The following is a 13,680-nucleotide window of genomic DNA, read 5'->3' on the forward strand; positions in this document are numbered from 1 at the left end:
AAAAGGTCAATTTTGAAATAAGAAAAACAGGTAGTTTACCCCAACCTACTATGTCACAGTACACAACTTTCACAGGCATGCTCCCCTGTAAACTGTACCGATGACATATTAAATTATAAAATTACACTTAGTTTTATAAGAAATTAAGTAGACATGCACAGAAGCTAAGATATTAAGCAGAAAAATCCTTCAAATGGCTTTAGCAGACTCAGTGTTACAAGTTTTACATGTTAATACTTTTCTGCGACATAGTACTACTTCTTTAGATGTTTCTCATATAACCAGAGGCTATTAAACCCTTTGAGAAATGTTTACATGTGTTCATTCTTTTAATCAAGAACAAAAGAAATATCTTAAACTTAATCTCTGACATTTAAAAGGCAGTATTATTACAAGTATAATCAATTTTCAACTTACTACTTTCCAGGAAATTATAGTATTTTTCAATATGCTTTATCAGATGTGGAAGCTATAGTATACGGCGAATGATAACCCTGTTTTGCAGTCTGTATGTGTTTCCTATCTCACGACCAAAAGTTGGCTGGTGGGTGAGCGGGTTGGAAGGCTAGGAAGAAATTCATCCTACCCCATCTCCCTTTAATGACGTATAAGTGAAATCTCAAAGGGTCAACAGGAGATCATAATGTCGCTGCAATGATTGCATGGGCTCATGCTCGACACCAATAACACTGATCAAACTGATTAATGAGTGGCTCAAAGTGAGTGGTAATGGGAGACGACACATACAAAACTCTTCATAGCTGACCTTCGGGCTGTGGGCCTCAAGTTTCAGCTGCATGAGCTGTGCTAGCGTATGGTCCCGGACACTGTTCAGTTCGGCCTGCTGCCGTCTCAGCTTTATTAGCAGCAGCGTAAGCTCCTCTGGCTGAAGGAGTACAATTTAAGAATCCAAACAGTGGAAAACAGATTAATTGTTGTCTTAAGTGACAGATATTAAACCAAGATTTCTTGGCAAGTTTCCTCTTATGGTTGACATCAAACATAGTGCCGAGGCACTATGAAGAGAGGTCCTACATAAATGCATAGATATCTAGAGAAACAGAAGGAACAGTGTTACTCAGAAGATACAGAGAAACAACAGTGTATTAAGGCATTTTCTCAGAACTCAAGAGAGAATATTTAAATGTTAAGTATAAAAAACCACAATGCCAGAAAACCATTATAATGGTTTGTACATAAGAGCTATTATTAAAAGATATTTTAAAATGATGCCTAAGACTTTTACAGCAACAGAACAATACCTGCACGTCCAACACTCTATTTTAGAGAACAGTAGGCAAATAAAAAGAATTAAAACTCATGTAAAACTTGGATGATATCTTCATATCATTAAACTCAGTACCCAGGATCTATTAATTGCTTCCCAGTTATATTTTTAAATGTCTCTGTTAGTGTGTTCACAGGATATTTTAAATGACCAAAAGATCAGTTTTTATTTTTTAAGGAAAAAAAAAAAAAGACAGCATTTAATACAAACAGAAACGTTCCTTGAGTATATAAACCCTCCTCCCACACTCTGGGGAAAGCAGAGAACCTTTTGATTTTTGATTGGTTACTATGATCCCTAAGGGAGATAAATTTTCAAAGGGAGAGATAACATTCCTTAACAGGCTAATCTGATATATTTTTCTTTGTTAGAAATGCAATAAAGTATGGTCGCTGGCTGTCTTACAGGTCATAAAATATTATTTGGTGTTTCTCTGAACTTTCTTATGATTAAAAACTGCAGATGGGCCAGAGGGAGCCTCTCATCACCTAAGGGCTACAGTGTGCTCTTAAAACTTCCAGGCCAAAAAGCGTTCCTGAGATTGATTGGTCTTGCCTACACCACAGTGCTAATGCTAGCTCTCTTCTGTTCTGTTCATTTGCTGTTGCTCTTTATTTTCTATATGATGCTTCTATACAAAGTGTTTCTATACAACGCTTTTGAGGGACAGAAATAATTTTTAACTGTTATCTGAAATTATATTAAAAAATATTGCCTTCAGGTGAGAAGAATATCAGAAGTAAACTACAGTTACTATGGGATTCTTCAGAAAGAGCTATCTACATGGATGAGACAACAGTCTTTTATACTAAAGAGTCAAAGAACGTGTATGTGTGGGACTTGAAGAAATTTCACAACAGGAAAAGAATAGCTGTTTTTGCTCTAATGCAAACCACATCTGGTGACCTCATGACTATGGGACAGTCTGTCTTATGACCACCATATCAAGCTCTTGAGGTCTTGCCAAGGAGAAGGCAGGGTGGTGTAAGGCATGTGGATATTCTAAGACCCAGAGTGATATTTGAAAGAAATACCAAAAGAAGGAATCTTGAGACTCTGGTTTATTATTTGCTGAGTTAAAAAGATAAAGAGTTTTTCAAAAGGACAAAAGGTTCCAGTAAGTTTCCGATAATAGGCAAAATAAAAAACAGGCACATTTTTGACCTGCACAAAAGGAGGTGATAAGTAAATTTTATCCTAAATATCCACTAGAGGGAGCAAGGCAGAAGATAAAAATTCATAATATGATACTTAGCATTATCTTAATACTATAATGCTCTATGTCTATTTCTTTGTCAGATCAACAACCTCATATTTAAAAATTGCAACATTTAAAAGTTTTTAGTTTTAATCAAGCAATATTTATAACCTTTAATAAATAAGCTGCCAGTAGTTTAAAGCCAGAATATCCTCCTTATATCTAAGCATGTAAAGGATGAAAGAGGAAATAAAACAATGTCTGCAAAACACATACAACATGAATTTGTTTTGATTCCTTCAGGAGAGGAATTTTAAAAGATGAACAACTGTATAGATCCTCAAATCACATCTTCACTAGAACTGAGACTACCTACTGATATTAAAGCACAGATAAAAGAATGCCATTAAAATTAAACGAAGTAATGAAAAGTTGTCCTTTCTCTTTAATGTGAAGAGTAACAGTGTCCTGGTGACAGAACTCCTTCCCAATTTGAACATAATACTGAGGATGAAATGATAATGGTTAAGTACTTGCTAACACCTCGTGTATTATTATAGTATCTCCCTGCATAAACATGTAAATCAGTTTTTTCCCTTCTTAAGTTGTTTATCTATATAAAAATTCACGGGAGAAACTTCTTAAGGGGCCCACAGTGGGACTACACACACTACACCACCCTGCCTGGATCTGATCTGTTCCACTAATCAACTACTCCAACTTCTGTTTTAAGAACCAGGGAATTAACATCCAGGGAAGTAAAGAAACCCACCCAATTTATACAACAGACTTTGAAAATATAATCCTGTATTTAGGCATTCAGACATCTAAGGAGACGTATCCAGCCCGACAATGAAATGGTGACATGATCCCAAATTCTTCTGATGAGCATCTCTTTCACAGAAGTAGCAATGGTTTTTCTTTGGGAGGACTCCCTCTAAAAATTCAAACTTAGAAGCTCTGTCAGAGACGTGCTATCGTGTGTAGCACATACATAAAACATGACATGGTGAATACAAATACTGGACTCACCGTTTTGCCTTGGAGGCTCTGGGGACTGATAGACTGTAGAGTCAGGCCAGCTGGCATTGACCTCCTGTCAGGCACATAGACATGCTAGGAAAAGGAAGGTACAATACAAATTCTGTGGTCAGTGTCAGTGATGAGAAATCTGAAGTTTCCATTACAAAATATCACTTAAAATTTGCTACTACTGCTTAAGAAAGTAGATATTAAAAGTTAGTTGCAAAGTGGTATCTGAAACTGCATCAATGAACTTTTCATACTGTTACGTTAACACCTACTGGTTTACAGGCGTACCTAGGAGGTAACTGTGGGTTCGGTCCCTGACTAGTATAATTAAGTGAATATTGCAATAAAGCAAGCCAAATGAAATTTTTGGTTTCCCAGTGCATGTGAAAGTTATATTTAAACTATGCTGTTATTAAGTGGGCAATAGCATTATGTCAAAAAAAAGTATATACCTTAATTAAAAGATACTTTACTGTAAAAAATGCTAACCATCATCTGAGCTTTCAATGAATCATAATCACTGATCACAGGTCACCATAACAAACAGTAATAAAATGGTTTGAAATATTGTGAGAATTACCAAAATGTGACACAGACACAAAGTGAGCAAATGCTGTGGAAAAATGGCACTGACAGACTTGCTTGATACCGGGTTGGTGCAAACCTTCAATTTGCAAAAAAAAAAAAAAAAAAAAAAAAAAAAAATGCAGTATCTGCAAAGTGCAATAGAACAAGGTATGCCTGTGTTTATGCTTTAAATGAATTTTTTACCCATCTCTGATTCTGTAATATCAAACGCTGGTCATGTGGAAAATACTGATTCAGTGAGTTATGCAGATGTTGCCACATATCAGTATACAATATCAGTAACACACATTTGTTAATACCACCACTGATCTTGAAGCACCGGAACGCTGTCAAACTCACAGTGACAGATACAAGATTTCCAAAATTCTAATATTTGTCTGAAAGCTCAAATTTGTCATCAGTGACAAATACTGTTAGTTGTTTCCTGGAAGTGACAGGATAACATTTCACTTTGAGAAGTGTCTGTCAAATACCAAGTCTGAACAACTATAGTTTGTCTGTCATTCTTTCTTTCAAGTAAAAATGGTGTTTCATGAAAAAAGGAGCTAGTTGCAACTCAATCACACAAATCTCTTTCTGTGAGTCAACCCTAATATTACTTAGTACTTCGGTATGCAAGAGAAATGCCTTAAGCATATTTCCCATTTCATCACAAAGAATATTAAAATTAATGAAAGGTCAAGATGGAATAAAATTATCTTTTACTGCTTCATCAAAGGGTTTTTTAAGTGAAACTGCTACTTTATTTCTACTGCAAGTATGTGGCAGTGAAGCCTACGATGACCACGCCACTCGCTTGATTTATGCTAAGGTGCCAATACCCACCATTGCTTTTGCGATATTAGAAAATGGTAACACAATGAATAATGCCTTACTGCCATTATAAAAATAGTTTTGAGCTTATTTATAGACTCCCTGAAAGGGCCACAGGAACCCTCAGGGAATCCATGGACATACTTCGGGAACCACGGATCACACCCAGGAAAATGACAGGATAGTTTGAAAAAAAACTTTTTGGCAATGTTTAAGAAGTTTTTGGAAAGAGGAACAGTAGACATTAGTTGACTGGGAACTAGATAGAGAGCACACACTCATTTTATATTTGTTGTTGAAACAGATGATAAATTTTGAGCAAGACTATGAAAAATACTAATACCAGGAGAACACTTTTCAACCACACACTAATAAATTGTATTACAGCAGATCTGTCTTAAATATTGTTACTATTTATTTTATTTTGTTTGTTTGAGACAGAGCGCACATGCACGGGAGGAGGGACAGAGGAAGAGGGACAAAGAGACTCCATGCTGAGTGCAGAGCCCCATACAGGGCTGGATCTCCGGACCTTGTGATCATGACCTGAGCCGAAATCAAGAGTTGGGTGTTTAACCAACGGAGCCACTGAGGCGCCCTATTATTACAAATTTTTTTTTTTTAATCAAACTTGATTTAGCCTTTGGGTATACAAAGTGTTAAAACATCGAACTTTGTTACCATGGAGTTCAACGTGAGCTTTTTTTTTTTTTGGTGAGGCAAACTAAAGCTTCCTCCAAAAAAAAAAAAAAAAAATCCTGATTGACTTACTCATTTCTAACTAATGCTTATTTATGGAAAAGTCAAACATAAACTTTATGCAGTGTTATAACTGAAGGATTCAGTCTGTCACAAGGATAAGAAAAGGTACATTTTAACATGGTATAAAGCAAAAAAATTCTTTAGAATTAAAAAGAAAATGACAGAAAAATTCTTTTTCTTCAAATGATTTTTTTTTTTAAGATTTTATTTTTATTTATTCGACAGAGAGAGACACAGCAAGAGAAGGAACACAAGCAGGGGGAGTGGGAGAGGGAGAAGCAGGCTTCCCGCAGAGCAGGGAGCCTGATGCGGGGCTCCATCCCAGGACCCTGGGATCATGACCTGAGCCGAAGGCAGACGCTTAACGACTGAGCCACCCAGTAGCCCCGAAAAATTCTTTTTCATTTTAGGATAGACATTAAAGAAATGGCTGCATGTAGGTTGACTGATCAAAATGACCGCTTTAGTATTATAAAAAGCTAACTAACACAAAGCACTCTGAATTCACTCCAAATAATTTACTAAGCAATGGATGCTTAAACCAACTGCATGTACAAATGAGAACATGATCTCTATGTATATCTTAATTTTAAAAAAAGTATATGTACCAGTAAGCATTATTATTCTAATATTAAATTGGGCATCTAAGGAGGTATTTCAATAAGCCAAATATGCAGCTGATTAGAAGATGAGGTTAGCACTTATCTTAGCAAAGAGCAGGATGAGCCTGATATATGAATACAGGTATGCTGGAAAGGGGCAGGTGTAGAATTTTCAAGTGTGTGAAGAACCAATAAATATGCAAGTGGTCTTAACGTACATGGAAAGCTGATGAGATATGCTATCCAGCACAGAAGAATGCATGAAGCATCTGCTACTTCTTTGCTCTTGAGGGACGATGCATTACAAGCTTAGGTTTTTATACGTGAGATTCTGATACTGCAGATTATTTTTGCTTAATTTTTAAAACAAAAGAGCTGCCTTGCTTACCTGCTCCCTGTTTTCTTGTCTTTCACATTTAAAAGAAGGAACAGTGTGGCCAGAAACAAAACACAGCCTCCACAAAGCAGTAGTTAGCACAGGCTGAGCAGACATCTTACCTTAGGGTGGTGGGCCCTGTGCCTGTGGTCTATCGTCACATCTGCTCTCTGGATTGGGGAAGATACTTCTGATCTGTATGTTCGTTGAGGGGAGTATCCCTGATAAGCAGCTATTGACCCATGGGAAGGTGATGTGGGAATAGAGTGCATTGTCTGATCAGAGATATTAACCATGGTTTTAGGACTGGTCAAAGTACCATGACGAGGGAGGGTGCTCTGCTTGTTATAAAACTGGCGCTGCTGCCACTCGTAAAGCTGCCACATCGTGTCATCTCTCATTGACCTCCGTTTCTCTTCTGCTCCAGGTCCCACTGTTTTGTCATGAGTGGAGGGGGTGATGCTGCAGATACTCTCAGGCCTGGTCTTGCTGTTTCTTGGGAGTGTTCTATAACCCTCTGGATAGCGCGCCATAACCTGGGCTCTGTGGCTTGGCATATTTCTTGGTAATGTTTGGTAAGAAATTACTCTAAAATTGAAAAAAAAAATAATTGAAATGTAAAAATGAAGAAGAGAGTTGTTTTCCAGATTCTAAATGAGAGTACATTCCCCCCCCCCCCTTCTGGTAAGTAAAATATATATCGGGACTTACTTTTAAAAAGTTGATCAAAATATTACATGGGATATCAAATACTAATGAACAGATTTTAACCTTTTTATGAAATTCAGTTTGATGAATTTACTACATTAAGTAAAAAAAAAAATCTTTGTTACTTACATAAAAGACTATTAATTCCACACAACGTACAGTTTGGTTAAAAAAGGGAAAATACTTATTAGTAAGAATGTCCAAGGTCTAATCTCAAGTCTGTCTCCATATCTTGTTTTCATATCAACAGACTCCTAGAATCTTTTCACACATCTCACCAGAACAGGTGAGTGGGATCACTGTGTAGGAATGGAGTCCTGAAGGGTGTGGGCTGAGCCTACACAGCCAGAAGACAGGTGTATGTGATTCCTCCATTGCAACGCTTCCTTCAGAAAGCATGACTGTTTCTGGGAAGACGTACATCAGTACATTTGTGGTTGGAAGAGAAAATTCCCCTTGATAACTTTTCCTAATTCGAAAAATAAAAATGACTCGAAGCTAAAGCTCAAAACTGAACGCAGAGACAAAAATACTCAAACATAACAATATTTAGGTATACAACTGTAAATCTCAGGAATTTCACATGTTTCTAGCATAGAAATGAATATTCCACCTTGGTATAAACATTTGTGGGAGGCTTTTTAAAGCAATCTAAAACTTCCCCATGGACATTAAGCATCTAAAATAAAGTTCTTTTTTTTTTTTTTAAGATTTTATTTATTTATTTGAGAGAGAGAATGAGAGAGAGAGAGCATGAGAGGGGGGAGGGTCAGAGGGAGAAGCAGACTCCCTGCCGAGCAGGGAGCCCGATGTGGGACTTGATCCTGGGACTCCAGGATCATGACCTGAGCCGAAGGTAGTCGCTTAACCAACTGAGCCACCCAGACGCCCAAAATAAAGTTCTTTTAAAATGCCGTATTTTTGGATATAGATACACTAGTCATATTACTAAGCAAAGATTATTCCAGTTTCCTAAAATGAAAGAATAAAGTAGAATTTTAGTTTACAATTTTTTTAAAAAGACACTGTGATAAAAACACTGCTCTGAATTTATCAAAACTATCCTTTTGCTAACCTCATGCCAGTAGATAAATTAAATAAAAAGGATTTTCAAAAATCAATTAAAAATTTTAAATAAAGTTAGCATTTGTGTTTCCCCACCATCTTCAGAGGTAGGCATAAGGTGTAATTACAATTCAAATTCTAAATGCTAACACAACCTTTTTAATAACAGTAACCACAATAAAATCTAGATTTAAAAGATCAATATTAAATCATAAGTATTCATCTTATGCTAGCATCTATATTGGGCATAAATTTATATCCTAATATAAAATGTAATTCAATAAACCAAATGTGGGAGAGTTGGGGCCCCATAAACCCAGGTTACCTGACCTCTTCTTTCAATGTTTAGTTAATACTTTTCTTCTGTATACTGTATTTTCAACAAAGAATATATTTTGGAATTGTGCATATGTAATTGCATAATATTTTGCTGCCTCCTACTGGATGTTAACATGCCCAAAAGGTTGGTGATTACATAGACCAGAAAATTTAATGTGTAAGTTACTTGACCATACTCTTCAATCATCTGAGAATCCTTGGCTGACAAGCTGGATGTCAGAGCTGTTTGACCCAAAGACTGTTGTCAGTAACAATGCATACTAATGTACTGTAGTAAGAAAAGACTGCATTGTGATTAGGTATAATGAGCTGGGTGCATTCGAGCTATGAAGTATGGGGAAATAAAAATCCCTGCAAAATTTGTGCCCACTAGGGCAGTAAAATGATGTTACCTTTACACAAACACCAGAGGGAGTCTCAAATATACCTTTTTGTGGCTTAAAGCACCCACAAAGGGGATAAAGCTGTGAAAAATACAGCAACACAGTGGAAAAAGAGTAAAGTGGAAAAAAGCAGTTGATCCAAAGTCAGGAGGGCCAAGATCCTTGCTCTTCTACTAAGTACAAAGACCTTGGAGTTCATCTGGGACTCAGAGAATGTTAGAGTGTGTGGTGGGTTTTTTTTTTTTTTTTTTGGCGGGGTGGGGGGTAGAATGTGTTTTGAGAACAGGGTAGGAAAGACCAAGAGCACATACTCCTTTTAATTTTTTTATTATTTAAAGTAATCTATACGCCCAACATGGGGCTTGAACTCATGACCCTGAGATCAAGAGTCCCAAGCTGTACTGACTGAGCCAAATCTGGCAAACTGAAACTTTTGGAGATTTGGTTTTATCATCTATAAGATAATCTGATCACAAAACTATCTCATAGTTCTAAACTCCATGTCTTATTATGTATTTGAAATATTTCCAATTCCTTCAACCGTTTCCCTCTAAATCTCCTTCATCATGCTGGTTGTTCTTTAGTTTCTCAAAGTCTTCACTTGTAACAGGCTTGCTCAAAATTGAACATCGTGCCTCACCCTCCCCCCACAATCCCCACAAGAACTATTGCAAGCAAGGCTAATCATCTGATGCCTTTGGGGCTGGAGTAAAGGAGAAAGATACCCAGTATTCTGGTATAACCAGCATAAAGGTTCACTTCTTTGTGGCTTTCTCGCCACAAATATTTCCTCTTTTTTCCTCTGGGATTGGTCTTCCTTCCTTCCTATCTCCACCTTCTCTGTTCACACTAAAGCTAGAAACTGGAAAAAGTACCGAGTTGGCAACCCCACCTCTATCTGCTTAGGAAGCACAGAAATAGATTCCATCCTAGAAATTCTGTCCTACTACTAAAGCAATTTGCCCCAACATACCTTGATTTGGTCATTCACAAATTCAAGAACTATTATAGAAACCTTAATATGCAAAAGGCTCTGTACTAAGCACTGAACTATATCATAGAAGAATATATTGATAATATAAATATTAACTTTATATCCAGTTTGGAAATATGGGAAAATATTATTTATAAACATGTAAGGATGGGACATATATTGTTAATCTAAAATACTAAAAACTGTCTATAAACTAATGTTTAAATTCCATTTCAGAAAATCTATTGCACTAAACACCCCCAACAGTGCTCTGAAGCATTCACAGTATGTGAGCTGGACCCTCTTGTAGAGATGTATATGGAACTTGAACCGTTAACATACCATACGATCATTAAGAGGAGGCTAATTAATGATTACAAAGTTTAAAAAGCTCTTCTGCCATCTCTGAAACTACTTTTGAAGAATTTTAATAGAAAGTTAGGTTATTATCAAGTAAATTTATTTTTAGCCCATACGCTTTCTAGCATTTTGAGATCTGTTTTTCAAAAACTAGTTTCCTTCAGTGGTTTTCCCCAAAGAAATTCAAATTAAGCAAAGTGTGATTTACTTTTAAGTGAAAGCTTAAGAAATGAACACTGTAAGCTCCTTCATCAGGTTTGGTGCTCCATTCACCAGCAGCTGCCTGTCAAACACCATGAAAACCCTGTCCCTGTGATTCTGCCAGGCAGAACAATGGATTAAGGCACCATGCATCTTAACAGTGACTGCCACTCACAAAGAAACTTTAAAGCTCTGTTCACAGACACAGGGATCTATTATTTGATGAAATATTAAACTTTTCTTTCCATCAGAACTTTAAAAGCAAGCCTTTCATAAAGTTTTACAAAATGAATTATACTATGAATAACCTGTATGCTTCTTTCCACCAATAAAAATTATTTAATTATAAAACATCAACTGTTTTTTAAATATGAAGTTCATATGATAATGTAGAATTGATCTATCTCAATGATCCAAAGTAGACTCTAGCCAGTGAATCCAAAGTTGGAGGGGAGAAAAACACAGAGAAAATCTTAGCTCAAAATAAACTTCAGAAGCTGTAGGTCTGCATTCAAAAGAGTCACACACAAAGCCTTTACGTATGTTAATTATACCCATCAAGAAACCCAAAAGTTCTTGAAACTAATATTTATGCTCAACAATTAAAAAAAAAAACCTAACTTCTAGATGTCTGTCGAACCTCTTTATACAGTTTCAACCGTAAGAAAGTATGAAATCATTGAGGAACGTGATTTAACTAAGAAGTGAGATTTAATTTGCTGGGTAGAGATTCAGCAAATTTTCTGGCTGGGATTTTTATTATTGTTTCCCTGAAAATGGTTACCTTAAGTACTATGAAACATCCGTTCATCCCCCCCCCCCGCCCCCCCCCCCGCCGAAACTAACTCTGGCATCTCTTCAGCCAGAAATTAACAAATATGTCTCACAATTCTCCCTTGGGAAAATCAGAAAAGTGAGTGCTGCGGGTGGAGAAGAAGAAAATGAAAGTGAACACATTGCGGGAGTGTTTTTGCAGTGCTGGTTGAGATAACAAAAGATGAGGCCAAGTGCACCCAGGCCTTTGAGCTGTTCCTGAAAGGAGAGAGACTTTGGCTGACAGCCGCAGACGTCAGCCACGCCAACTGAGCAAACTGGAAGAACGTTCCTATACCTCAGAAGTTTCACATTAAGTTAATCTTCATTTAACCGAAACACATTAATGTCATCGTTTTGTGGTTTTCTACTACTGAGAAGTAAGAGTCACAATAACTCCTCAGGTAATTCTTCCCACTACATTAAAGTATTTTTAAAATTTTGCATCACCAAATTCCTGCCTAATGACAGAACACTGTTCCTCATCGGTAGGTGCCTGCTTTTCCTCCCTCTCCTCTGGTCTTCATTTTTCATCTCTTTTGCAGGCCCCCACAATCCGTTTGTTCCCTTAAATGTAAATGTTCTTTCAGGTTTTCCTCTAGAATCTTTATTTTGTCCAGCCTCCAGCTGAATGAATTTATCTTCTCTCATCCTTCCCTGTAAGTACTTTTGATATAATGATGATGTCCCAAACCTTACTCAAGTCCAGATTTCTCTTGGGCGCTACAGACTACAGGCACCTCAAATTTAACCTGTCCAATCATTTATTACAAAATCTCTCTTTCCAAATCTCCATGCTGTTAAAGGCACCAAACCACCCTTGATGATCAGAGGCCTAAAAGCAGGGTTTCATTCTTGATTTTCCCCATCACTCAAACTAGACTAGGACTAGTTTGCAATCAAGCACATCCAAGCACTCAACTAGTCTTGTCAGTCCTACCTCAAATACATCCCCTTCCTCTCCTTGTTTCACTTACTCCAATAGCTTTTGAACTTTCTCTAATCTGTTCTCCAGATTCTGCAGCTGGAGAGATCGTTCTGAAACACCAATGTGAACACATCTCCTCTGGCTTATCTCTCCAGCCTCCTCTCTCCTACACCACCACAGCAGATGCACTTAAGCCATACTGGATTTCTCTGGATTCCTTTTCCTGCTCCCTATCAACTCTGCAGTTTTGCAGATCTAAACCAAGATAAATATGCCAATTTTTTTACATTTCATTTTGTATTTCACTTCCTGCAGAAGGGTTTTCCTGGACCCACAGATTGTGTTGATTGTCCCTGTTCTTGTAAGTATCATGTTCTTCCTTCATTTTGTCACAGTATACTGGACTTGTTTATTTTTCTCCTCTACAGGGTAAGGACCTCTTTGAGAAATCAATGGGAGACAGAGAAAAAACACTCATGTCTCATTACCATGAAGAAGAGAGACAGGAAGCTATAATGTCTAAAAATGCAATTTAAAGTACTATTTTTCAATAGCTGTGTCAGAAACCAATCGCCACTGACATAGTGTGAAAGAAATCTGGGTTCAGAACACAGAACAAGACACTTACCCCCTGGTTTCTTCTTCACGGCCCCTCCCCTTCTGGATTTTAATCCACTGTTCCAACTGTTGCATTGAGTTTGTCCTCTGGATGACTTGATCAGCCTCTGTGTGTAAGGGCCCTGTATTTGGGTGATTTATACCTCTAAGATCTGCCAGGCTAACATTGACTGTTTTGTTCTCCAAGCTATTCACATTGACTGGCCTATAGTGTCCAGTCTGAGCTGGGCATGTTGACCCGCTCTCATATTCAGATGACAGAGAATTCAACTTTACGCTATTAATTTTTGTTAAAGGTCTATCTTGACCATTCTTCTGAAATCCGTATTTTTCGGCTTCTAATGCCTTTTTCTCTTCATTTTTGCTTATTTCCTTGTTTTTCTGGTTATTTTGGACCTCTGGTTTAATTAGCACTCTATGGTTGGGAAAGTTATTGATTTCTTTAGTTGGTGCATTTTCAGATGTAATCTTGTCCACTCTGAAATCAGAAAAGAAAATCATAGTAAGTCAGATGAAATAATGCACGTGTTATTTCTTGGATTCAGTCTAGGAAAAATGCAAAGTTACCTTTGACTTTATGAAAAAAACTGAAAGGGTCATAGAGGGTAAGCCTGTATAAATCCCTAATGTTGT

At 37.1% G+C, this 13,680-nt stretch overlaps 1 protein-coding gene across 9 annotated transcripts in view; it reads right to left on the reverse strand.

The window, feature by feature from the left end:
• Positions 1-13,680, reverse strand: part of PLEKHA5 (pleckstrin homology domain containing A5) — a 244,116-nt gene that overhangs the window by 67,655 nt on the left and 162,781 nt on the right. For 7 of the 9 annotated variants that reach the window (XR_010411600.1, XM_045873786.3, XM_045873785.3 and 4 more), the window contains 3 exons: positions 13,058-13,525; positions 6,782-7,247; positions 3,519-3,602 (listed from right to left, as the gene is read on the reverse strand). Coding sequence is in view for 8 of the 9 variants with exons in the window: in XM_045873786.3 (XP_045729742.1) it covers positions 3,519-3,602; positions 6,782-7,247; positions 13,058-13,525 (1,018 nt within the window). In the remaining variant the exon portion in view is untranslated. Of the gene's footprint in view, positions 1-766; positions 887-3,518; positions 3,603-6,781; positions 7,248-13,057; positions 13,526-13,680 lie in introns of all 9 variants that reach the window. The other 2 variants (XM_045873790.3, XM_045873787.3) reach the window with 1 other exon arrangement.

This window comes from Mirounga angustirostris, unplaced genomic scaffold (assembly GCF_029215605.1).
Source record: "Mirounga angustirostris isolate CCGP_5_RB_7025 unplaced genomic scaffold, mMirAng1.0.hap1 SCAF_5, whole genome shotgun sequence".
Taxonomy (NCBI): domain Eukaryota; kingdom Metazoa; phylum Chordata; class Mammalia; order Carnivora; family Phocidae; genus Mirounga; species Mirounga angustirostris.